The sequence below is a fragment of the Pithys albifrons genome, chromosome 11, assembly GCF_047495875.1.
Source record: "Pithys albifrons albifrons isolate INPA30051 chromosome 11, PitAlb_v1, whole genome shotgun sequence".
Classification (NCBI taxonomy): Eukaryota; Metazoa; Chordata; class Aves; order Passeriformes; family Thamnophilidae; genus Pithys; species Pithys albifrons.
Genome location: NC_092468.1, coordinates 782,625 through 808,960, shown reverse-complemented (window position 1 = coordinate 808,960; position 26,336 = coordinate 782,625). Strand labels below are relative to the sequence as shown.

The 26,336-nt window shown below is 48.8% G+C and overlaps 1 protein-coding gene across 1 annotated transcript; it reads left to right on the top strand.

The window, feature by feature from the left end:
- Nucleotides 1–5,920: 5,920 nt before the first annotated feature.
- LOC139677178 (zinc finger protein 892-like) lies at nucleotides 5,921–15,051 on the top strand. The gene is made up of 5 exons (XM_071566905.1): nucleotides 5,921–6,122; nucleotides 10,357–10,489; nucleotides 10,880–11,014; nucleotides 11,695–11,767; nucleotides 12,471–15,051. The coding sequence occupies exon 5, from the start codon at nucleotides 12,485–12,487 to the stop codon at nucleotides 13,463–13,465; it is 981 nt and encodes a 326-aa protein (XP_071423006.1). The 5' UTR covers nucleotides 5,921–6,122; nucleotides 10,357–10,489; nucleotides 10,880–11,014; nucleotides 11,695–11,767; nucleotides 12,471–12,484; the 3' UTR covers nucleotides 13,466–15,051.
- Nucleotides 15,052–26,336: the final 11,285 nt, after the last annotated feature.

Here is a 26,336-nt window from a genome sequence, read left to right as displayed (position 1 = left end):
CTCTGTCTTGGACAGTTGGCGTTTTGCCAGCTCAACCCAAGACAATAATGAAAACAAAGGATGCTCCAGGCGTCAGCCCTTCTACAGCAGCAGAAGTTCACGGTCAGACCTCAGGCCTAACTCTATTCTCCTTGCTTGGCAGAAGCTGTCCAAGAAACAGGCAGAGACAGGAGTGGGGCGTTGAGGCAAGAGTGAGGGATAAGAGCAGCAGCTTCGAGCTCAAGAGGGGCACAAGAAAGGCCCTCACCAGGGCAGGGACACACATAGGAGTGCAGTGGGCACCTTCAGGGTGCCCCCACTGGTTTTGTGCTGGGCGACCTCCCTGTAACTGGGGCTTGATCTTTGCTTTGGTGTCACTGGCCTTTGGCTATGGTGCTCCTTTGGCTGCTTGGAGAGAGGGGCAACCCTGTAAGGAGGTGAGAGCTCCACACCTGAGGGGGAAATGGAGCTCTCCCAACCGCCAGGATAATTTTTTTGTAACTTTGCATACATAACAGTTGAATACACGAATTTTCAAAAGCATATCCTCAGTTGACCAGAAAATCAAGTGAATTTTAAATGTGTCCTTTTTATCTCATTGATAGATGGTGATCTTCCTGATCTTAACTACCTAAGTATCATGACTCACATTGTGTTGATAGATCTGTACAATAGCTGCCAGCTAACCTGAACCAAGGGACGTTTATCTGGGGCTTTCAAGGTAAAAAGTGTTTGAAGGAAGTAGGAATATCAGATTAACGAGTCTACACATTTATTTGAACAGAGATTCCTTGAATCAGAGAGAATGAAGAATAGGAGCAAGCAGCCACTAGGGCTACTTAATTTGCAATGTCACAGGCACCATGTAATTAATAGAAATATTCTTGAACTTTTTGAACTCAATCTTGACCTCCACTGCTCTTACTGTTCCTTGGAGAATATTGTTGCAGAATTCTGGCTTCCCTGATAAACTTGGTAAAGCTCTGTGTTAAAGGTTCAAACAATGAAAGGTAGGGGGGAGGGATCCTTCAGGGATTTTTTCTCTCCCTACCAATGCAAAGGTTTTGGGAGTTGAAGTGCCAGGACCAAGAACAAAGGAGTGGTTGATGACTCTAGATTCCAACTTAATAGTGAGGTGTAGGTGAGGAACAAACCCCCAGCACCTGGGAGGGGGAGAGGCTTTTCCTTTGTGCTGTCTTCACTTCATTTTGGGCATCTGCTGTGACTAGAAGCCACCGTTTTGATGAGCTGGTGGGAGCTTCTTTTAATTCTGCTCTTTCCCCCTTCCCCCTCCTTCTCTGGGCACCTGGAGCTTCAGGGAAAGAGGGAGAGAGAGAGGAGGGTCTCACAGCTGCTTCGGGATATGCTTGCAGGCCTTTTTTCTTCCTGGGGACTGACTTTGGCTGCAAGGAGATCTCTGGGAACTACCACCACCCCTCAACTTCCAGAGTTTCCTTCTTTGAACAAAGGACAAGGAGAAAGTCTGCTGTTCCCCACAGAAGAAGTTCCATCCTGTACCCACATGAGTCCTAAGGTGTGACAGAGGACCTACAGTGTCAAAGATGGAAAAAATTTTGTAAGAAATGGGCTTGTGAAGATGATAAAGATGCAAGCCCAAATGACCTAAAACCAGAAGTTTTTACGGTTGTGTAAAAATGCGTTACAAAATGGATTCTCTGTTCCTATTTCCCTCAGTCACTGTTCCCCTTCCCAAAATCCCTTTAGAAACCCTTTCCCCACTAACCAGGACAGCCAGGACTAACCTTGAAATGTTTGTATAAGTTTTTCTTATTGGTCCCTGTTTCACCCTCTCCCATTGGTTGTAATCCCTGGTTTCTTATTGGTTTATAATCGTTGTAACTTGAATCCCCCCAAAAACCTTTAAATACCTTTACCCACTGTAATAAAGCTCTCTCTCTGGTTCCTCCCTGGTGGTCTCTGTTTGGCGCTGTGCAGTGTCTTGGGGGCCATGTGGCGGGGGACAAAGGGGGAGTACATCCCCTCCAGGAAACGGATTAATTTCTGGGACCTGGGTGCTGTCAACTGTCACAATAGGGCCAACACCTTTTCCTGCCTCTTATCTCTGCCTTGCTGGGAAAAGACAGAACTGATCTCGTGGCCAGGCAAGGTGTAACACTGCCACCTGCTATCTGTACATATAATTGCAGCATGGGAAACTACAGCTTTTGGAGGTTGTTCTTGGTGCTGGGGGAGTAGTTTGCTCTGGTCTGTTTATAGTTATATGTATCTCTCTCTCTCTCTCTCTCTCATTATATATATATATATATATATATATATATATATTAGTTAAGAACAGTTATCCTTCTTATATACATTTTCTAATTAATGTTCTTTTACATTTAATAAGGGGTGATGTGATTATTGAGGACGAGTCCCCTCTTGTAGTCTATGTAGACACTCTGGTTTCCTTTAAACCAAGACACTGTATCGTATTAGGTTTTCATAATTATCAGGACAGTCATAATACTCAAGAGATTATTTGAACTCCCAAGGCCTTCTCATAATGTGCTGCATTTTTTGTTGTTCTTGTTTTTGTTTTACTTCTAGAAGGCGTGATTTTGCATTCTTAGACTTTTTAAATTTACTTTAGTATGAGGTGATTGATGGAACTCACATTGTCATGAATTTCACCAAATCATAGAATGGTTTGGGTCGAAAATGACATTAAAGAGCATATAGTTTTGCAAAGTCTGCCAACAGCATCCCTTTAACTTGATACTTTTGCTTACCTGACTGGTTTTGAAGCACCTTCGTGTCTACCTCATGTTTACTGGTTTTCTCTGTATCTGAATTTATAATTATTTTGCCTGTGGTACATTGAATTTTTCAGTAAAGTCAAGATAGGGGATATTTTCAAAATATTTATTGCCTGAAACACAGGCATCATTGTAACAGACTTGCAGGAATTGTCAGGTATGTTTTACACTGGGTAAACACTGTTGCATTGCACTTCTTTGCTTGGTGTTTTTTATTATCTCTTTTTTTAAAAATTATCAAGAACATCCTGAAAGCTAAGAGTTGTCGTGCTGCTTAGGTTGGACAGAAAGGCCTGTTGATGCCTGGATCACTTCTTTTTTTTTCTCTTAGAAACAGGTTTTTCAGTTAGCTGATGAAGGCAGAGTAAATATGGCTGTTAATATAAAGCATTAGTTCTTCAAACAGTCATCTGTGCTCCTGGGCCTGTAGTCTCATATCTGGCTGTTAGGAGTTCTGGACATGAATCCTCTGGTCTTCCCTGTTAAAGCAGGTTATGCTTCTGAGTTTTGTGTTTTACTCAGGCATTAGTTCTGTATCACTACCTGTATTGTCATTACGTAGCCTTTGGCCTTTCTGTAACAGCATTCCTGCATGCATTCTCAAAGGAAGCAGCAGCATTATAAATGCCTTCATGTCTCCCAACTGGAAGCCAGAGTGGACCATTGATGGTAGTCAGTATGGCCAAAGCTGAGGTATTGTTTCAGGGAGTCCTTCTATCTCCACTTTGGGGTTCCTCCCTTGCAGCAGCTGGTGGCAAGTTCACCACAGAGCCCAATCTTAGGCAGGCAGTGGTCCTCCATCCTGGAGATATGCCTTGCCCAGCGCAGCTGCATTCTCAGCAGCATGGCCTCAACATTGGTGACCCCTGCCTGTTAAAGAACAGACACATTAGTCACTTAATCAGTCCAGTGGATGTTTGGGATTGTACAGAGGCAGTGCTGATGGAAGTGTTTGAGGAGTCGCGGGTGGTGGTGGTAGATGACCCATCATTCAGACACATAGAGTAGATAGCACAATAGCTCTGTAGACACTAATCTTTGTACTTTTCTTCAGGTGTTTATTACACCACACTCTTCTATGGAGTTTTCTGAAAGCTCTGTATGCCTTTGCTAACCTGTTCTCAAGGAGAAAACGCAGAAAGAGCCGTGCCTCACCAATATCGCCTAAGGAGACTTTCTGCTGTGCCTTTTGTGACTGGACTTGCCTATCCTGCACTGGCCTTTTTAGCCACCAGCACGCCTGCAGGAAGCATGGGTAAAGCCCTTCCCAAATCTTCATTTGCAAAGTGTAGCCATGATAATGATGAAGAGCATTCCAGTGAACATGCAAGCCACAGAAAACTGTGATTTTGAGGGTTTGTATCATGGCATCATAAAATGTCAAGGGGTTAAAATGGACCTCAAAGATCACCTATTACGAAGAATTACTTAGTGAAGAGAAATTTTTCAGTTATGTCAAAGTTTCCCCATGTGAATTCAGACATTGGCTTTCAGTCATACTTTGTTATTCTATTTAATTTACTTGAAACTAGTTTGTCATTAATTGACTTAAGTTTGTTTGTTATGAGAAGGTCTTCTGTGCTGTTGCCATTTTGCAAGATTAAAATGCTGTTTTGATTCAGTAAGAAATGGTTGAACTCAGGGATATCTGAACTGTGTTGTTGTCAGAAATTTCTCTTCTCTGACTTAAGGAGAAATAATCATAGTACAATCTTAGTGTTACTAGCCTGTTGTTAGGATCTTCTGTTAATACAGTACTCTCACTCAAAGGTACCTCTGTGCCCAGAGATGTTCCAAACACAGGTGCCTGATCAGGCATAGCACAGCGCACATCAGCACCGCTCCATTTCTTCCAGACAGGTTTGCTGCATGTACGCTGCATTGTGGGAATGGCCCCTGAAGCATTTGAACCAAAATCAACACATTAAAAAGTTACTTGTGATTAAAATGGGCCATATTCATATTAGAGACTGTGGAAGAAGAGAAGAATTTAGCAGTTTATTAGTGTCAACTGTATTGTTTTGGAGCCTGGGAGTGCTAAGGCTCCCAGGCACTTCTAGATTTATTGTTTTAGGTACCCTTTCATGATAATAGTGGTTTGCACAGTTACTTGGAACACGCTAGTCTTGCTTGTTTAGCCTGTGAAAATATATCAACATCCCTGTCTCTTCTATTTTTCCTGCATTTCCCAAACATCATTTCTGATTTTTAATTATTATTTTTATATGATACATCTGCAGTATTTCTGTTATTTCTATTGCTAGTACGGCCTTAGCTTTGCTTTAAGTTCTTCTGTTGTATTGTCCAGACTGTATGGTTTCTGTCTTCAAATACTCAGTTGTATTCATCCATTTGTGGGCTAACAAATAAACAGAGTAAATACTTCCATTGTTTTCAGCTGTGGTCAAATGCTTACGTTGTACATTTATGCGGCCAAAACCCAAGTTTGGTGATTATGAGTCTTTCCCAAAGAGCTGTGACTAAGGCTGTTTCAACAAATTAGAACAAGGTGCAAATAGCATTTTTTTTCTCATGGACAGATACCACAAAATCATTTCTGTGTGGACTCTTAATAGGCCTTTATCTTTGAGATAATTGCTGACACCTTTTTGCTACCTTCTTCTTGCCATTTATTGTTGAAAAGGATGAAAAAAACGCCAAAGAAATGTACTGAGGAATGCTTTTCTTTGTTGGACTGTTGGCATACACCATCCTCTTCAGCCTGTGTACTTGAGTGTTCATTTCCCATGTGCTCCCATGAAGTGCCATCAATGACTGCTTTCACTTTCTATCCAAAATCCTTTCTTACGTCTAGCCACTCTTATCGTCTGGGAGATGAAGCAACACTTCTTCCTCCCCATTGCAGACCCATTATATCATAGCAGTTAGGAAATGAAATTCTTAGTCACTTTCTTCAAACTGTCCTTTCATTTGTTTGCCTTTTTACGGTGTCATAGTAACTGCAGGCAGTGCAGCGGACGGGCGGGCACGGGCGCGCTGGTACAGTACAGCTTCCCGAAATAAAGGTCACGGAATCCCCATCCACTCCCGCACCGGCCAATCAACGCTCATACTCGAAGAGTGACGGGACAAAGTGACCAATGGACGCTCGGCTCTCCCTCCAGCCCCGCCTCTCCAGCCCCGCCCATCGTCCCACTGGCGGAACTTCCCGCAGGGCAGGGCAGAAGCGTGGCTGGTCCCCCACCGGAGCCGCCGCTGCTCGGGCTCCGCTGCTGCCGGGCTGGCCCTGGCGCTGGGTCGGGCCCTGCGGGCTCCACTATTGCCTGTCCAGGACCGAGGGGAGCTGCGAGCAGGGCCGGGATCGGCGCTCGGGAACCCCCGGCCGTGCTCGAGGCCGGGGAAATGGTGAGGGACCGCGGGGCGGCACAGGGGAGGCCGGGGAGGTTCTTGGGGCGGGCAGAGCCCCGCAGCCCACGGCGTCGGTGCACGCAGGGCTGGGGGGGCAGCCCTGCTCCGCGGCCGTGTAGGGAAGGAGCCCCGGGCGCGGGTCCCCCCTGAAGGGCCGGGGCAGCTGTCACTGCCATCCCCGCTCTCCCTTCCAACGCTTCCTCTTCCTCCTCAGTGGCACCGTCGGGGACTGGCTCGGGCTGCGGAGATGGGGCGAGCGGCAGCAGTGGGGGAACGGAGCAGTTTCAGCTCCTCCGGACTCCCGGGGAGCCGGGCAGGGCCTGGAGGGATGGGCAGGGCTTGGGGCGGCCGAGCGTGCTGGGACTGCCCCTCGTGGGCAGCGCTTGTGTCCTCATCTGCTGGAGGGGACGACGGGGATAACCTGTCCTGTACCAGCAGCGTCTCTCCTTCTCGTGGCAGGGTCCCCATCCGCGGCCATGCAGAGTGTGAGTACTTGCGTGTCAGTGCTGTGGCAAGTTCGAGCCGCTCAAATCAGCGGCCGTATCTCTGCAGCGAGCCCTGAGATCACCTGGCACAGGTGATGGAGAAAGGACCTTCTCTGTGCAGGGCACTCACAGCTTCTCCTCTTCCCTCAGCATGGGGTTGTCTTTCCTCAGCCTTGCACATATTCTCTTGGTTACCTCAGTACTTGGTTTCCTGACACCTCAGTGCCAGCTCTCAAAGAGATAAACCTGCAGGAAGGGGAGGTGATGTGGTCGCTGGTGTGTGTGTGCGTGAACTGGGGCTGTGGGCTTCTTACTCCTTCTAGAACCATCCCAGAACTCATTTTGCTTTTCTAACCCCACATACTTATATGCTAATCCTCTATATGTGTGTGTATATATATATAACCTGAAGCAGATGCTGCCATTTCACTGTGAAATATTCTTGCATGACACAAATAAGTGTTCTGGTTCCAATGCTGCTGCTGCTGTTGTCTTCCGTATTCTTCTATTACTTTTCCATTAAATCCCATTAAATTTTGCAGTCCTCCTGCTGTCCCTCTTGTCTGGGATGGCAGTGGCACCCATCCCTTCCCCTCTTCCCCTGTGCACGTTCCCTCCCGGCTGTCAGAGCCTCGGAGCTCTCAAGATGACATGGGGCTGCCAGAACCCCTTCCCAGTGCTCCCAGTCTGCCCGTCCATCCAGTGCCGAAGGGAGGGCTTCAGATGGGGGTGGCAGAGCTGGGGAGGGTCTCACCTCAGTTCTGTTTGGTTTATTCTTCCCAAGCTGGGCAAACCCGATTTTTTTTGAGTTTTCTGCCAGAAATCTGCCCCCTCCTCTGCTCAGCCAAAGGGTTTTGGGGCTGTTTTCCCTTCTTGGGGCAAATAAAAGTGATGCCCTGAGCCCCGGCAGGACACAGCAGCCCTGCAGCCTGTGGAGATCTTGCTGAGCCTGTCAGGAACAAAGCAGCTCAGGAAATAGTGAATAAGTGGTTAATTAGCCGAATGAATTGCTCCTAACTGGGGGGCAGGAGAAGTGAGGCCTCAGGGCTTCTTACTGAGCTAATGCCACCCCACGAAGACATGGCTTTTTTTGTCTATATTTAGATAGATCTGGTATTTCATGGATTGATTCTCGAGATTTTGTGCCTCTTTCAGTGATATTTTATCAATTCTCTTCTCTTAGGGATCAAGATCAACATCTTGATCTTTTATTTTCACCGGTTTTGGGGTTGAGAAGGGGTTTTTCTCTCTCAGTATCTTGTGCTGCAACTCCTTGTGCTTTCCCTTGGTTTTCCTTCCCCTGCAGACAAAGCCCAGCCCCGGCTCCTCGGTGCTCCTCCCCAGGGCGTCAGGGCGAGTCCCCCCCGCAGCTGTGGGGCTGTGACAGGGCAGGGAGCTTGGGCCCCACGGCCAGTTTCCCCCAGCCTGGGCCAGTGTGGTGGTCAGCAGGGCTTTGGCTTTGTGTCCCCAGCCCCTGTGCCTCCAGCCCAACTCTGCCAGGACATGGAGGACCAGGATGGCTCCACGGTCTGAGCCCAACGGGGCAAGCAGGGACTGCAGAAAGCTCCCCCGTGCCCCTGGGGTACAGGGACTGGGGTCGTGTTTGCTGGGCCTCCCAAATTAGGGGAGAGAGGAACTCAAGGCGGGTGGTGATAGGGCAGGACAGTGTCACTCTTCGGGTCCCCAAGAGCTGCTCAGGGTGAGAAAACTGAGGCACAGATTGAGGGAGGAGGAGTTCGAGGGGCTTTTCTCGAGGCTCTGGTTGGCTGCTGTCCCACCCCCCCCCCCCCCCCCCCCAAAGGAAGGAGCAGACAGATTTTTGGGGACACTCAGCTCCTTCTGCCCCTGTGCAAAGGGGTCTGCAGGGACTTGGGGGCTCTCACCTGGGTGCTTTTCCCCAGGATACCCTGCCTTGGGCTCTAGGATTGAGGGCTGATGAGTGCTCTTGAGCCCACCTTTTTTCTGTCCCCCTTCCTTCAACTCAGGATCTGGCATACCAGAGCCTCAGGGGGTCCTCACTGCAGCCTCCCTGCTGTCTCCTTGGAGCCCTGACAGCTACCCTGGTGCTGTCCTTCGGGCTGGGCAGGGAGTTGCCCCCACAGGCTTTTTGGGGGGATGATGCCCCTTCCCACCCCATCCCTTATGTCCCTGATGGGGCTTGGCATCCCCCTCTGCAGTGTCCGGGTGAGTGGCAGAGAGAGGACAGCCTGCTTGTCCCAGCCTGAATGCCATCTCCAGGAGCTGCAGAAGATTCTGTGCCCTCTGCCAGGTCCCCCCCCCCACCTCCACCCCTCCCCTCCCCCGCGGTCCCCTCAAGGCAAGGACAGGGTCTGACAGCCTGGGGAGAGCTCAGGGCCACTTGGAGCCCAGATAAAATGGGGGCAGGACAGATGCTCAGGGGGATGTGGGAGCTGGTGTTGCTGGCACTGCACGACAACCACCTGCACAAATGAATAAGGCAGTTTCCTGGCTCTGCTCTCTGGTGTGTTCAAGCACGTTATGAACAGGGAGCAAAAATCCCTGACACCCTCCCATGCACCCCTTGTACCCCACCCCTTGCCATGGGTGCTGTGAGCTTTCTTCACCCACCACCAATGTGGGGTTTGTCCCTAAGCTGCTTCCAGGGCTCCTGCAGCAGCACCTTTAGGGGGTCAGGATTAGGGGGGCCCTGAGACCCCTCAATGCAGCCCCAGTTGAGCAAAGCTGCCCTGAGCACACACAGGTGTGCCCCCCGCCCTGCTGCAGGGACAGACCCCTGGCCCCAGCACCACCTTTGCCCTCCCTGGCTCTGCCCCTCCTGCCCCTTCCTCTGCACTGGGAAGAGAGGAGGGAAGAAATCTGCATTACCCTCCTGCTTCTGAGCCCAGAAAGTTTTGGAGATGAAGCTTTTGCTCAGCACCCACAGCTGGGGCTGGTTTGGGTTGATTTTATTTAAACTCTTGTTTTGGGAAAGAGGTGGAGCCTTTCTCTGGAGCAGAGGCCTTGCCCAGTGGTGTGTGGGCAAGGCTGGTGGGTTTCATCTCCCCTGACTCACCCATAGCACTCTCGGCTGGTGGGTGAGGGGGCCAGAGGGGCCCTTGGGAGGGGTTTTGTGAGCTACACTGAGAGGAATTTCCTGAAGCAGCTGCTTTGATCCAAACAGGCCTGTGAGCAAATGGGAGTCAAGACATCTGGGAGACAGGAAAGGAAGGGAAAAGCATTGAGGGAGAGAGATTTCTGTGCTCCATACCCATTTCCCACCTCTTCCTCCCCTTCCTGGTTTTCATGCATAAAGGCCCCAGAAGCAGGAGGAATTTCGGGGTTGGGGACAGTAACAAAACACTGCATCAATTAAACCTTATTCAAAATTCAAGCATTGGAACAGGAAAGACATCTTTTTGACTTTTCCCTTTGCAAGCACAGACAGAGGATTCTCATGTGGAAAATAGTTACTGGGCAAGTCCCAGGGGCAGGGGCTGATAATAATTTTATTTACAGTGGTGATGGCAAGAACACTTGCTGGGCATTGACTGGGGGGGTTTATATAGTTTCATTAAGTAGAGAAACACTTTGCAGTTGCCAGTGACTTGAAGCAGCATTCAAAGCTATTTCTAGCCTGTGTCAGTTGATCCTTGTTCTGTTGGTTTTTTTTTCTTATAAATACTTGACAAATCGCTCCTATGGGACCAGCTTTACTTCCCTTAAGAGAGCTGTGACTGCCTGGGAGGCTTGGAAGGATTATGAGCTTTTTGTGTTTTTCTTTTTAGGAGTATGGGAGCATCCTGGCAAAACCCTGGGACAGAGCAGGACCTGTCTGATCCCTGGGAACTCACGGCATTGTCCGAGATCAGCTTGTGGCAGGAGAAGCTGAGGGTGCCTCTGTCCCCTCTGCAGCCCCAGGTGTGGCAGAAGGCCCACAAGGGCCAGGTCCAGAGGCACCATCCCCAGTCCTGGGGGCTCTGCGAACTGCCCTGCACATGGTGGGGAGATGGGGGGTGGGCTCAGGTGGGTCTGAACAGCTGTCCAGCACCTTGTGGGATGACCCAGGAGGTCAGGAGTGGCGACTGGGGCTGAAAACACTTGACAGTTGTGCAAGTCCTTAAGACAACATTTTTCCAGGTGTGGTGGTGCATCCCACCCCTTAGGCCTCACTGTGATCTGAGGAATGCTCATTAGGCCTCGACCTTGACAAACAGCCCCTGGGCTGAGCTGCTCTTGAGCTCATCAGAAACACTCTCTGCTCACAGGAACTGGTGGTGTCTAAGGAGCTCCTGTTTTTTTAACCAACAGCCTTGGAAACTTACTTGTCTGGAGAACAACCCAAGTGGAGTCCTGTTTTTGTTGTCCAACTTTCAGAGAAAGGCACTGTTCCCCCCCAGCCAACGGAAAAGGAGGGAGAGAAAAAAGAAGGCAAAACCTGAAGTAGTAAGCTTCTTACATTATACAAAAGAAAGACAATTAAAAATGGAATATGATATAATACATATATATACAAATGTTAGAAAAAGAAAATCAGACTAACAACAATAAGTACCAGTCACCCAACCAAATAATACAGATTCCAACCACCCAAAAACTCTTCCAGAGAAACCTCCCAGCAAGAGAGGAGAAAATTAACAAGAAAATGTTCACCTCCCTAGATAAAATGAGTGTGGCGGGTGGCAAGGCCTAATCTCGGCAGGGCAGGGCAGTGCATCCTCACCCTTCTGAGGCAAAACCCAAAAGAGACAGAAGCTCCTCCTCTCTCTTTTTATACCTCTTGACACTTCTTGATGATGTCAGGTGATATGAAATACCTCTTTGGTTGTTTAAGTCAGGTGATGCTTTTCTCTTCTGAGCTATGTCACATCCTTTGGGCCTGCTAAATTTAGGCTGAACTGAGGCCTAAAGCCAAAACTGCCACAGTCACTGACCTGAACTGGGGCCAGGATGAAGAATTCCTATGCCTAAATCCCCCTCTAAGTGGGCCCTGTAACCAGTGGTCCTGAGTGAGACCCTTTGAGCTTTTTACAAGGTTTTTATGTCTGATGACTTCTAGAGGTGGACTTGGGCAGGAGGAATTCCCAACCCAATGCAATCACACCTTTTTTTCTGCCCCAAACCAGGACTTCTCAAACCTTGGCTGGATGAAGGAGGAGGCTGCAGGGAAGAGAAAGACATCCCAGGACTCCTAGGCAGGTGAGAAGGAAGTCAGTGCCCATTTGCCCCTCTCTTGTGCTGCATCTTCCAGCCCAGCATCGCCTCCGGCTGCAGGACAACCCCGCTGCCAACGCCATCCTGCCTGGGACAGGTTTGGGAGGATCTCCTTGCCCTTCCCAGAGGCAAATCCCCTCCCTGTCCTTCTTCCTTCCTTTCCTTCCTTCTTTCCTCTTATTCCTTTTTCTTTCTTCCTTCTGCTTCCTTCCTCTCCTTCTTCATTATTCTTCTCTCTTTGTCTTCCTTCCTCTCTTTCCTTTTCCTTACTCCTTCTTCCCCTTCTTCCTTCACCGTGTTCCTTCTCCTTCCCTCTGCTTCCCTCTCTTTCCTCTCCTTGTTCTCTTTTTCTTCTTATACCCTACCCTCTTTTATTTTCCTTGTTCCTTCCTTTCCTTCTCCCTCTCTGTTCTCCTTCTTCCTTCCTTCCTCTCCTTGTTCCTTCCTTTCCCTGTTTGGTTTTCCTTTTTTTTCCTTCCCTCTTGGTGTTTCTTTTCTGTGTTCCTTTTTGTTCTTGTTCCTTCATATCTTTCTTCCCTCTCTACCCTTCTTCCTCTTGTCATTCCTTCCTCTTGTTCCTTTTCCTTCTTTTTCATCTTTCCTTGTTCCTTTTCCTCATGCCTTTCTCTCCTTCCTCCTTATCCCATTTCCTTCTTGTTCTTTTCTCTCCTTGTCCTACTTGCCCTAGGGCCCAAGCTGAGGATGGAGAGCACAGAGGACAAATCCCCCTGGCAGAACCTCATGGCAGAGGCCATTTTGAACAGCTCCACGGTGCAGGAAGTCACCAGGGAGGAAAAGCCGTGGAGATCCTGCCCAGGGAAGGGCTCCAAACCCAGCCCTCAGTGCTCCAAGGAGGAAAAGCCCGCCCTGAGCCAGGAAGGTGGCCAGAGCTCTGACCTGGTGGTCTCTGAGCAGCTTAACCCTGGGAAGAAGCCCTACAAGTGCTTGGAATGTGGGAAGAGCTTCAGCCGGAGCTCCACCCTCCTCACCCACTGTCACATTCACACTGGGGAAAGGCCCTACACATGCTTGGAATGCAGAAAGAGCTTCAGTCACAGGTCCAGCCTGATCCGCCACCAAAACACCCACACTGGTGAACGGCCCTACAAATGCTTGGAATGTGGGAAGAGCTTCAGCCGGAGCTCCCACCTGACCTGGCACCAGAATATTCATACAGGGGAACGGCCCTACAAGTGCTTGGAATGTGAGAAGAGCTTCAGCCGGAGCTCCAACCTGATCTGCCACCAGCGTGTCCACACTGGGGAACGGCCCTACAAGTGCTTGGAATGTGGGAAGAGCTTCAGCGACAGGTCCACTCTCATCACCCACAAGCGGGTGCACAGTGGGGAACGGCCTTACAAGTGCTTGGAATGTGGGAAGAGCTTCATCTGCATCTCCGACTTGATCTTCCACCAGAAGAGCCACACTGGAGAACAGCCCTACAAGTGCTTGGACTGTGGGAAGAGTTTTCGGAGCAGTTCAAGACTCCTCAGGCATCAGCGCACACACACGGGGGAGCGGCCCTTCCACTGCACTGACTGTGGGAAGAGCTTCAACCTGAACTCCACCCTCATCAGACACCGTCGCATCCACACTGGGGAGAGGCCCTACATGTGTGGGCAATGTGGGAAGAGCTTTTCCACAAGCTCTGCCCTGACCAAACATCAAAGGACCCACCAGTAAGAGAAGCCCTACGAGTGCCCTGACTGCTGGAAGAGCTTTGTCCACTGCTTCAACCCCATCACCCATCAGAGGACCCATGGTGCATGAGTCACAGTGAGCCATGTTGGATGATCCATAGTGACCGTGTGGAGTAAAGACCTGGTGACTCACGTTCCTGGTGATCCCCATGAGGAAGACACCTTATTGATGGCCTCTTTATTCTCCTGGTTCCCTGTAGACACCTGGATGAACTCAGCAGGAGGAATATCTATCAGGACACAGACCAACTTGGAAATTCGTTGAGAAGAGAGAATTTGTTGTTTTTAGACCCGTGGCAGGACATCAACCCCCGGAATGTCCAAGAAAACAATGCTCTGTTTGCAAATGTATCAGTGGGGAGCTGAGAGGGTCTCCTGGTTGGAACCAGTCTGGCTTCAACTGCAAATTAACATCCTGATGGTGAGGCAGCCGCTGGAGCCAAATAACTGTCAGTCAATTCCTTTATACTATAACAGTTTGTCTGACACAAACTGGATCAATTGATTGAGAAAAATCTCAGTTTTAAAGAATTTTTAGAGAGATGAGTTTAAATAGCAAAGCAAAAAGGTTTAATGGCCAAGCTGCATGTGCAGGGTGTCTTGCCACAGTGTTGCCACCAGGGAGCACACCGAGGAGAGGGGGTTGCTACAATTTATACCCTTCGCGCCACACCCCCTTCCCTCCCCTCCGGGAGCTGAACCCTCCTTTGTCCAGTTTTGGTGTCTCGCCTGCTGATTTGTTACTACTCGGTGACTTCATTTCTCCTTTTTTGGGCAATTTCTTGCTGCGCCATCGATGCTGATTAGTGCAACCAGCTGTCCTATCAGTCCCTACCACCAGCTGCAGGCCCTGACAACAGCCCCCAGCTGGGACTGTTGCCTCACAGCCTTCCTGCCAATTTCGCCTTTCTAACCTACATATGGAAAATCACCCTCCTGAAAGTCCAGCCCCATTTCTCATAAACAATTAACACGGAACTTTTAATTAACCTTAGCAATGATCAACCGAAACTTCTTACTTTATACTTCCCACAGCGAACCCTCTCTCCTCACTTCTCACAGATTGATGTCTGCATTTTCACTAGTTTTTATTAGAAACACTAGATTTTGTGAAGCACCTTCCAGACAAAAATCAGAGCAAAATCAGACAAGCGCTTGCAAGTTCTTTGTGAAATGTGGTGTTAGGAGAAACGTTGAATTGTTTTATCTTGCTAAATGGGCACAGCTAAAGGCAAACAATAGCAAACCACTAAATTGCTGAACATATGCTTCATTTCAGGAGGATTAGCAGAATGTAATTTTGTGCTAGGTGACTTTGACTAAGTTGGATTTGTCATTACTTTGGTCTTTCAGTACCAGCTACACATGCTGCTTACAAAACTCACTTTAGTTCTTAGCATAGTGCATAATGGTGAAGGTGGAGACTAGATTCTTTGGGGCAAGGTTAATATTTCTATCTTTTGTGGAGGAATAGGTAGCTGCAGAAGAATCAAGAATGAGCAATTCTGATCTATATGAAATCCTGTGAGACTGAAGGCAGCTAAGAATAAACAAAGTCCTTAAACAACACTCCATCCTTTGTTAATCTTATCAGTTTTAAAGATTTTGTTCACTGCTGGGAGCACTCCTCCCGGGGAGCTGAGGTAGGTGTTTCCCTCAACTCATCAAGGCTTAGCAGCCCATTACTCCACACCGCCATTCATTGCCATGCCGCTCCCATACTCGCCGTTGTCGGCACACTGGATGTTAGGGTGGGAGTGTGTCTGCCATCGGCTGCCTCCTGCCCAGCCGCTTGTCCGCCGCACTGTGCAGGCACTGTGCCTGGCCCTCCCCTTTGCATGAGTGCTGTGACAGCTGCTTCTACTGCTGCCCCCGTTGGATGCCGCTGTGCTCCCCCCTGGAGCCCAAACCTTATGAAACATTTGGCTTCTTTCCTTATTGGCCCTGCTGATCCACATGTTCGGCTCTATCTTGGACTCGGCTGACCTGCGGGGGTTGGTGGCTGCCAGCGCTGTGGGAGCGCAGCAGTGTGCCTGCACCACACCAGGCCCAGCCTTCTCCTGGCAGAACGGCTCCACTTCTATGGATGCACATTTGAACTTTAATTATACCTATCACTCTGCTAGGAAGGGACAGAATGTTAATGCAACAAACCAATTTATAGAAATGCTACTGCTTGGTGTAATTATACTTCTCAAAAAAAATTCTAGGTATTTTGATGTACCTTTGGCACTTCCTACAGAAATGTTTTTAATTTGTGCAGACAAAACCTGGAGTGGTCTGCCCTCAAAGCTCAAGGGTGATCCCTGTATTTTGGGAAGACTGACCTTGTTAACTCCTAATTTGACCATGATTCATCAGAAATTACAGCATAAACGTTTTGCTCATGCCTGTTGTAGTTTGGAATTATTATGTAAATTCTCTCTCCTGCCACTAACTGCCCATGCCAGTAGTTAACAAAAAAAGTAGTTGACTGTTGATTACTTGGGTGGGGACAGGTTGGTCTCTTTTGTTCTTGGGGACTACACACAGCTGGGGGTGGTGTGTGTGCGGGGTTGAGTGGAAGCGGGACTCACTGCTGCTGCCTGGCCCGGACGTCTTTTTTGTTTTGGGCGCTTGCTGGCACTACCTGCCCTGGGACTGCTTTTGGCCGCTCGCTGCCACTGCCTGCCCCAGGACTGCTTTTGACCGCTCGTGTTTTTCTGCTTCTTGGACAAGGAACACAGGGGGAAGAGACAGAGTCCATCTGAAAGCTCACCACTCGTCTGTCTTGCTGGAGAGGGACTGGAAACTCACTCTGCAGCCAGCCGGGCTGTGACATTGACACTAAGTATAACTTTCCTCCCGGAGGAAAACCTGCTGGGTTTTTTTTGTTGTTTTTTTTCTTGTGGTGTTGGGGAAGCGGTTTGCACTAGCCTGTTTACATATATATACATATATATATACACACATATATATATATATATCAGTTAAGAACAGTTATCCTTCTTGTATTAAAATTACTTTTCTTAAATTTGATAAAGAGTGGCGTGATTATTGTGGAGGAGGCCCCCTCCCCCGCTTGTGGGTAAACATTTCGGTTTTTCCTCTCAAACCAAGACAATGCCTTTAAGGAGGATTGTGACAACAATGTAGATCTTTGGAATTGGGAAAAAACCATTGCAGTATCTGTTCTTGTTTCTTGGGGAGTGTTGGGATTTCATATGCTGTTTGACCTAAAGGGCAAAGCTGTGTGGCTATAATACTGAACTTGCCTTTGTGATTTAGTGTGATGTAGCTTTAAGAAACTAACAGCTGAGATCAGAAGGGGATGTGGCCGACAGCTGTAGCAAATGCGCATAATTAGCCAATTACCTCGAAGCATTGTTTGAGTAAACAACATCATTAGCCAATAATTAGTGACTAAAAGTGGCAGAGCCTGCGGATGAATATGGTTCCAAAGTGTATGTAAGTTTTGCGTGCGCAATAATAAAGGTCTGTCTCAGTTCATATTGAACCATCTGATACTTTCCAAAAACCTGTCTCCCACATAGTGGCGCCCAAACAAGGACCGCCTGTCCTGCAGAATCCGGCAAATCCGGACGTGCGTGACCATCCCGCAAAATCCAGTTACCTGGACATGCAGGGCCACCGACCCACAGAATCCAGCGAGTCTGGACATGTGAGTGCCCTTGAAAGAGTCTGGATGACAAGGTCGTTGAACGCCAAAGGGACTCGTCGACACCCCCGGGAGTGGTAAGCTGCACAGCTCTCTTCGTGTAAAATGGAGAAGGAAGCAGCCCAACAATTATTTTTAGAATTCCTCGCCATGCAGGGAGCTGCTGGGTCCACGAAAAAACTGTTGCTTCTGCTTGCGTGGGCTAAAAAGGCAGGACTCTTTAAATTGCCCTCACAACTCTGAAGTTTCAGAGTGGCAAGAATTAGGCGATAAACTCAGGGAAAAAGTGATAGATGAAGGCAAAGAACCGAAGGTATTAGGGCCAGCCTGGCGAGAAATTATTACCCACCTTAAACCATGCCAGGCAGAAAAGAAAGTAGCAATGGCTGCTCAGCATATGTTCGATGAAGACTGCCGTGGACAATCTAGGCTTTTGGAGACAGTCCCTGTGGCTGCTGGAGCAGAAGTGCCTGTTGTCCAGAATGCCGACGAGGTGGAGGAGGCCGCTGGCGCTGCCAATACTACCTATTCCACTGCATCAACTGCAGAAGCAGGGGAACCTAGCTGTCATCCGAAGACACCGAAGAGGACCCCGCTGCCGCGTAGCAGTTCCAGCGACTCTGACTCTGATGGCGACATCGACCGCAAGAACCGAGATCGGGGCTCCCAGGTTCCCTCCACTCTGCGCTATCGCCCACCGCCGTAGGCACACCCGCTGCCGCCCAATGCCGACATTACTGATAACATGGAGACTCTTAACTTGGGGAAAGACGTGATTGTTGAATCGGGTGGGGAGTTGTTGTTGCATCCTAAAAATGGGGGGAACTGGTCAGGTATAATACAAGATGCCTTGTTGGAGGGCGACTGGGCGGTGGTAGGGGTGTTGGAATCTCATTATGGGTTTCCCGTATTGCAGGTAAACAACGCGCAGGGTCTGGTGGTGGGAACTCACAAACCGTTTGACTGGAAGCTGTTACAGCAGCTGTGGTCTACTGTGTCACAATACCAGCTGCATAGTGAACCAGTAAAACAAATGCTGGGATATGTCTTTAGTGCAGAGCTATTATGCCCAAATGACTGCATAGCCTTGGCAAAATTGCTGTGCACACCATCTCAATGTGTGCAGTGAGAAAAGTTATGGGAAGAGGACTGTAGAAAGGTTGTTAATACCCTGAGACCAGCGGGGGATGTGTTACATGGGATACAGCTTGATATGCTAATGGGGCGGGGCCCTTACATGGCGACTCCCAGGCAGCTCCAGTTCCCTGCTGATTTCCATAGAGCATCTGCGGAGACTGCCCATAAGGCGTTGTTACGCATTCCAACGGATAAAAAAGGGCCGAACTGGGCAAACGTGCATCAAAGTGATCGGAAGACTTATGAGAATTTTATCAATCACTTAGTAGGAGCATTGGAGGCTGTTGGCGATTTTCAGGGAGATATGAGGGAGAATTTGTTAAAAACCTTAGCTTTTGAAAAGGCAAACGGCAAAACCAGATTGCTTTTAAGCACACTGCCCAAAGAAGCCTCATTAGCAGACATGTTAGAGTGGATCTCTAGAGCCCAGGCACAACAACAAAATGTATTTTTAGCTGAGGCTGTGGGGGCTGCTGTGAAAGAGCAGAACAAACCTATTGCTGACATTCTTCAACAGCTCCCTACGCTCATCGCAGCTGTAGCACAGCCACATACCAGAAGGGGGGATGGGCGTAACAGCGGCAAACTGCCTTGTTTTTGCTGTGGCAAGCCAGGGCATGTTCGTAAACAGTGCCGAGCTGGGCCAGCGTGGTGTACCTCATGTCAAAATAGTAGTCATGCTAGCGAAGCATGTAGAAGGTCGGGAAACGGAAAGGTGAGCACGAATGGGAGTCATGCGAGGACAATAGTAACTCCCAACATTATGAATGGGGCTCTCCTGCCACTGCCGGGAGCCTTGGGATATACCTGGCAACAACAGTAGATGTTGTCTTGATTGATACATCCCCACAAATGATCCCTACTGGATGACGGAAACCAAAAGATTCCCTTGGAGTGTTATTGTTGGGTTGGTGGTTGGCAGGACTTAAAGGGTTAGTGGTGCTACTAGGCTTGATCAATGCTGATTACACCGGGGAAGTTAAAATAGTAGCACACAGTCTACAACTCCCTATGGTTATCCCAGTGGGAAGCCGCATAGCCCAGGTTGTGGTTTTGGTTCTTCAGGTCCAGTGGCGTGTTTGTCGCTACAGCTAAAATCTCAACCCACTTTAACAGTCACTCATATAACGGAGAGCGATACCCTATTCAGTTGCTGTTAGGCACAGGGGCGGATGTCACTGTGCTTAGCCAAACTTTGTGGCCGCTGCATTGGTTGTTAAAGGTAGCTGCTGAAGGGATTACTGGCCTCGGGGGCATGGCCGCTGCAAGAATGTCCCTTAGCCCTATACAGATTATTACTGAAGAATCAGTGGCTTCTGTTATTGTCTATGTCTGTCCCCTCCCCCCCAGACTTACAGGCCTCCTTGGCAGAGATGCTATGTGTTATGGGTTTAACCAAGCAGGCCAAGAAGTTAGGCTTTAAAGTTCAAAGCAGGCCTGAAATTGTCAGCTGACTTCTTCTAGCCAATAATATTGTATTCCATACCATACTACATCATCTCAAAGGGTGTAAAATCCAGTGTGTGGGAGTGGCTTAGTCAGTTCTGCTATGGCTGAGGTACAAGCCGGACGTGATCCAGCTTTTGTCTTGGAGCAGGCCTTGCTCCTGCCCCTGCTGCCTCTGCATTTTGTTTGCATTCAGGGAAGTAGAAACATTTTTGTTGTTACTCTTTCTGTTTCTTGCTATGTGTCTCTTAGAGTACTTACAGATCTAGTGTAATAGACTTTGCTTTGTATTAATTGGGGAGTGGGAAGTTATTCCTTGTTATATATATGTAACTTGTGTAAGTGTGTGTCATATTGTAGTTTCCTCTTAATTTTCTCTTTTCTGTATAAATACATGTAGTTAGTTTCAGCATAAACCTGGTTTTGAGGGTTTTTCTTTCCTCTCCCTCTTCTTTTCCCCTTAGCTTGTTGGGGGGAGGAGGAACCCTTTTCACTCTGTCCTGGACAGTTTGCATTTTGCCAGCTCAACCCAGGACACTATGGCACAAATGGGAATAACGTTATCTACCGTAGGAGCGGTTTTTTCACCATGGCCATTGGGCAGCCGCCGCCACCCCAGTCACTTGTCTGGCTGACCAATGAGGCTGTTTGGGTGGAGCAATGGCCACTAATGAAAGAGCGGCTTGAAATTGCTCATCAATTAGTAGCAGAACAAATTCAACAAGGCCATTTGAAAGAGTCTGTCAGTCTGTGGAATACCCTGATATTTGTCATCCCAAAAAAGTCGGGGAAGTGGCGCCTGCTTCATGACTTGCATGGGAGCAGTACAACCTGGTTTACTGAATCCAGGTATGTTGCCTGAAAATTGGCCACTGCTGATTATTGATCTTAAAGATTGTTTTATCACAATTCGTCTGCATCCAAGTGATACCCAAAGGTTTGCATTTACTCCGTCTTTGCTTAATAGAGCAGAACCAGCAAAAAGGTTTGAATGGATTGTCTTGCCACAAAGCATGAAGAACAGCCCCACCTTGTGTCAGCTCTATGTAGCTGCTGCGCTCGCTCCGCTAAGGCAGGCATGGCCACATATGGTAAGTTACCAGTACCTAGGCGATGTGGTCTTCTGTGTTGTAGTTTGGGATTATTATGTAAATTCTCTCCCCTGCCACTTAACTGCCCAGGCCAGCGGTTAACAAAAGAAGCAGTTAACTGTTGATTGCTGGGGTGGGGGCAGGTTTGTCTCTTTTGGTTTTTTTTTTGGATATTCTCCGGAGTCTTGGCTCGGCGGAACGGGGGAGTGGGGGCTCGAAGGAGGCAGGCTGCCCTGCTGGTTACTGCTGGGGTTTTCCTGGCTGTCTTGCCGCTGTCCACCTCGGACTACTTTTCGTGCCGTGCTGATGCTGCTACCTGCCTTGGATTTGCTGCTGGTTGCTCGTACCTTTCTGCTTCTTGGACGGGGAACACTTAAGTATAACCTTTTCTCCCGGAGAAAAAACCTGCTGGGTTTTGTTCTTGTTTTGTTTCTTTTGGTTTGTTTTTTTTTTTTTTTCCCCTCTCTTGTGGTGTTGGGGAAGTGGGTTGCACTAGTCTGTTTACATATATATATATATATATAGCAGTTATCCTTCTTGTATTAAAATTCCTTTTCTTAAATTTGATAAAGAGTGGTGTGATTATCATGGAGGAGGCCCCTCCCCTGCTTATGGGTAAAACATTTTGTTTTTTTCCCCTCAGACCGAGACATTTCTTGGCGCCCAACGTTTGAGGCTTGTAAACAAAGAAGGATAACTGCTATTTTGTGGCACCATGTGGGTCTTGAGCTTAGGGTTCATCAGGACCATCCTGTATAATATATTGGCTTTTTGTTGGTACAAATTCATGCCAAAAGGAGCGGCAGGTTTAAGTCTTATCAACAAATCAATGAGTAAAACTCAAATAGCCGCAATTATTATTGAGTTCTTACTCTGGATTTATGGTGCCATGAATTCGATGCCTTTGGATGTCATGTGGGTGGTGTTCTCCAGGCTGTTTTCCTGCCGCAACCTAAGCTGCTACCTCTGGGGATTCAGTGATAATAGTACGGACCCTTGGGAAGGAACAAAGGGGAATCTCTTCTCCCAACCCTTTGTCCATTCCCCATTCAAGTCTGTTACAACAGCTTTTGAGATGTTTAAATTCTCCCTGGATGCCAGAGATATCTTGCTCTTTATGGTTTTTCAGCAAGAGAATAAAACCCCTGATGCCACAGTGAAAGGGGAAAAGGAAGAGAATAAAACCCCTGATGCCACAGTGAAGGGAGAAAAGGAAGAGAATAAAACCCCCGACGTTACAGTGAAGAGGGAGAAGGAAGAGGGTAAAACCCCTGACGTTACAGTGATGCAGGATGGGGCTAAAAAAAAGGGAAGAGGGTAAAACCTCTGATGTTACAGGGATGCAGGATGAGGCTAAACCAGGAGGACAGGCCAAGCCTATGGAAGTTGCCCCTATCCAGAAAAGGAAATATAAGACCAAATTAGACCATCCAGCGGACGATGAGGGGGCTGCTGCACCTCCACAGCAAGCAGACCCAGAGCCTGAGATCATCACTGAGTCATTGTCATTTGATAATCTCCGTAGTTTGCGGAAAGACATTGCTCGACACCCGAGTGAGCCCATCCTGACTTGGTTGATCCGAGTTTGGGACCTTATGGGTGAAACCTTACAACTGGATGGTGCTGAAGCCAGGTTTTTGGGGGCTCTGGCCCAGGATGTGGCTATTGAACAGGTGTTCGTGAGGGAATCAAAGCCCCTTTCACTCTGGGCACGACTTCTAACGAGTGTAAGAGAGAAGTTTGTTTATAGAGAAATCCTGCAGGAACATCATATTAGGAAGACTTGGAAGACGATGGAAGAAGGAATTTTACGTCTGAGGGAGATGGCAATGATGGACGTGCTTTTTGGAAGAGGTGGGCAAACCAATAATGACCCTGACAAGGTCAGATGCACACCACATATGTGGTGGAACCTTTCACACTCGGGGCCAGCTGAATACACCGATTTCCTGGCATCCATGTATAGGGAAGAGAACCAAGAAACAGTGGGCGCTGTAGCAAATAAGCTCCGGATATATGAAGGCATGACCCACAGCCCAATGCAGGCCCGTATTTCTGCTGTAGAGACATTGGTTGAGAGTCTCAAGACGCTGCCTGCAGAGGTAAAAGCGATCAGAGAGGAAATTAGGGAAAGTCTCCAAGTGGCACCAGTGCGAATGAGAACCTCTGAAGTCAGAGCCAGACGCCCCCCAGCCAGAGGAAGTGGACAGACCTCACGAACTGAGATGTGGTACTTCCTGGCCAAACATGGAGAAGACATGGGATGGTGAGATGGGAAACCCACCCGTGCCCTTGCAGCCCGAGTACAAGAACTGAAGGAGAATGGAAGAAGGTCAGTGAGAGTAAGTGCAGTCCCAGTTTCCCACGGGCAAGAATCTGACCCACAGGAGGGCACCTCCCAGGTGTACTCATCGAGAAAAGGTTCTGACCGCTATAACCAGGATCAGTGTTAGAGGGGCCCTGCCTCTAGCCAGGTAGAGGCACGGGACAACCGTGTCTATTGGACTGTGTGGATTCGATGGCCTGGTACATCAGACCCACAAAAGTATAAGGCTTTGGTTGATACTGGCGCTCAATGCACATTAATGCCATCAGGACATGTGGGCTCAGAAACTATTTCTATTTCTGGGGTGACAGGGGGATCTCAAGAGTTGACTGTGCTAGAAGCTGAAGTGAGCTTGACAGGGAGAGATTGGCAGAAACACCCCATTGTGACTGGTCCAGCTGCCCCATGTATCCTGGGCATTGACTACCTCAGGAATGGATATTTCAAGGACCCAAAGGGGCATAGATGGGCTTTTGGAATAGCCACTGTACAGACAGAAGGGATTGAACAATTGAACTCATTGCCAGGTCTCTCAGAAAGTCCTTCTGCTGTTGGACTGTTGAAAGTTGAGGAACAGCAAGTGCCAATTGCCACCACGACAGTGCACCGCCGGCAATACCGAACAAACCGCGATGCTGTGATCCCCACCCATAAGATGATCCGTGAACTGGAGAGCCAAGGGGTGGTCAGCAAAACCCACTCACCCTTCAACAGCCCCATCTGGCCTGTGCATAAGTCTGATGGAGAATGGAGATTGACTGTGGACTATCGTGGCTTGAATGAAGTTACCCCACCGCTGAGTGCCGCTGTGCCGGACATGCTGGAGCTCCAGTATGAACTGGAGTCCAGGGCAGCAAAGTGGTATGCCACTATTGACATTGCTAATGCGTTCTCCATTCCTCTGGCACCAGAGTGCAGGCCACAGTTTGCTTTTACCTGGAGGGGCGTGCAGTACACCTGGAACCGACTACCCCAGGGGTGGAAACACAGTCCCACCATCTGTCATGGACTGATCCAGACTGCACTGGAGAAGGGTGAGGCTCCAGAACACCTGCAAGACATTGATGACATCATTGTGTGGGGGGACACAGCAGAAGAGGTTTTTCAGAAAGGAGAGAAAATCATCCAGATCCTTTTGGGAGCTGGCTTTGCCATCAAACGGAGTAAGGTTAAGGGACCAGCCCAAGAGATCCAGTTCCTGGGAGTGAAGTGGCAGGATGGACACCGTCAGATTCCAACAGAAGTCATCAATAAGATCACAGCAATGTCTCCACCTACCAGCAAAAAGGAAACACAAGCCTTCCTGGGTGCCATAGGGTTCTGGAGGATGCATATCCCAGCATACAGTCAGATCGTAAGCCCTCTCTACTTGGTAACCCGTAAGAAGAATGATTTCCACTGGGGCCCTGAGCAGCAACAAGCCTTTGACCAGATCAAGCATGAGATTGCTCAGGCTGTAGCCCTTGGACCAGTCAGGACAGGACCAGACATACAGAACATGCTCTACTCCGCCGCCGGGAATAATGGCCTGTCTTGGAGCCTTTGGCAGAAGGTGCCTGGTGAGACTCGAGGCCGACCACTTGGATTCTGGAGCCGAGGCTACAGAGGATCTGAAGCCAACTATACCCCCACAGAGAAAGAGATCCTAGCTGCCTATGAAGGAGTTCAAGCCGCCTCAGAGGTGATTGGCACAGAAGCACAGCTGTTTCTGGCACCTCGACTACCAGTGCTGAAGTGGATGTTGTCAGGACAGGCTGCCTCTACACATCACGCCACTGATGCTACCTGGAGCAAGTGGATTGCCCTGATTACGCAGCGCGCCCGTATAGGAAAATCAAATCGCCCTGGGATCCTGGAAATCATCACGAACTGGCCTGAAGGTGAAAATTTTGGTCTAGCAGATGAAGAGGAAGAGCAGGTGACACGTGCGGAAGAAGCTCCACCATACAATCAATTGCCAAAAGAGGAAATACGCTACGCCCTCTTCACCGATGGCTCCTGTCGCATTGTAGGGACTAATCGCAAATGGAAAGCAGCTGTATGGAGTCCCACCCGACAAGTTGCAGAAGCTACTGAAGGAGAAGGTGGGTCGAGTCAGTTTGCAGAGCTTAAAGCCGTGCAGTTGGCCCTGGACATTGCTGAACGAGAGAAATGGCCAAAGCTTTACCTCAACAACCAACAGGCAGACCGAGCTGCGCAAGTGAAAGTATCGCAGACAGATCTGGACTGGCAGCACAAGGGAGAGCTGTTCTTGGCTCGATGGGCCCATGATGCCTCGGGCCATCAGGGCAGAGATGCCACTTATAAATGGGCACGAGACCGAGGGGTGGATTTAACCATGGACATTATCTCTCAGGTTATCCATGACTGCGAGACATGTGCTGCCATTAAACAGGCTAAGAGAGTGAAGCCCCTGTGGTATGGTGGACGCTGGGATAAGTATAAGTACGGGGAGGCCTGGCAGGTTGACTACATCACACTGCCACGGACCCGCCAAGGCAAGCGCTATGTGCTCACCATGGTGGAAGCAACCACAGGGTGGCTGAAGACACACCCAGTGCCTCACGCCACTGCTCGGAACACCATCCTAGGCCTGGAAAAACAAGTGCTGTGGCGACATGGCACCCCAGAACGAATTGAATCAGATAATGGAACTCATTTCAAAAACAGCTTAGTTGCTACCTGGGCGAGAGAACATGGCATTGAGTGGGTGTATCATATCCCCTACCATGCACCAGCTGCCGGGAAAGTTGAGCGGTGTAATGGACTGTTGAAAACCACTTTGAAGGCGTTGGGTGGAGGGACTTTCAAACACTGGGATCAACACTTAGCAAAGGCTACATGGCTAGTCAACACTAGAGGCTCTGTCAATCGAGCCGGTCCTGCCCAATCAGAACCCCTTCACACTGTAGATGGAGACAAAGTCCCTGTAATACACCTGAGAGGTATGCTAGGGAAAACAGTCTGGATCAACCCTGCCTCAGGCAAAGGCAAACCCATTCGTGGGGTTGTCTTTGCTCAAGGATCTGGTTCCACCTGGTGGGTGATGCAGGAAGATGGAGAGACACGATGTGTACCTCAAGGGGAACTTATCTCTGGGTAAACGACTCATATTACTGTATTTGTAAACAATTATTTGAAAGAAAATTTAAGTTTAATGTAGAGTATCGGCATGGAAGAGAATTTAGGGGTGGAT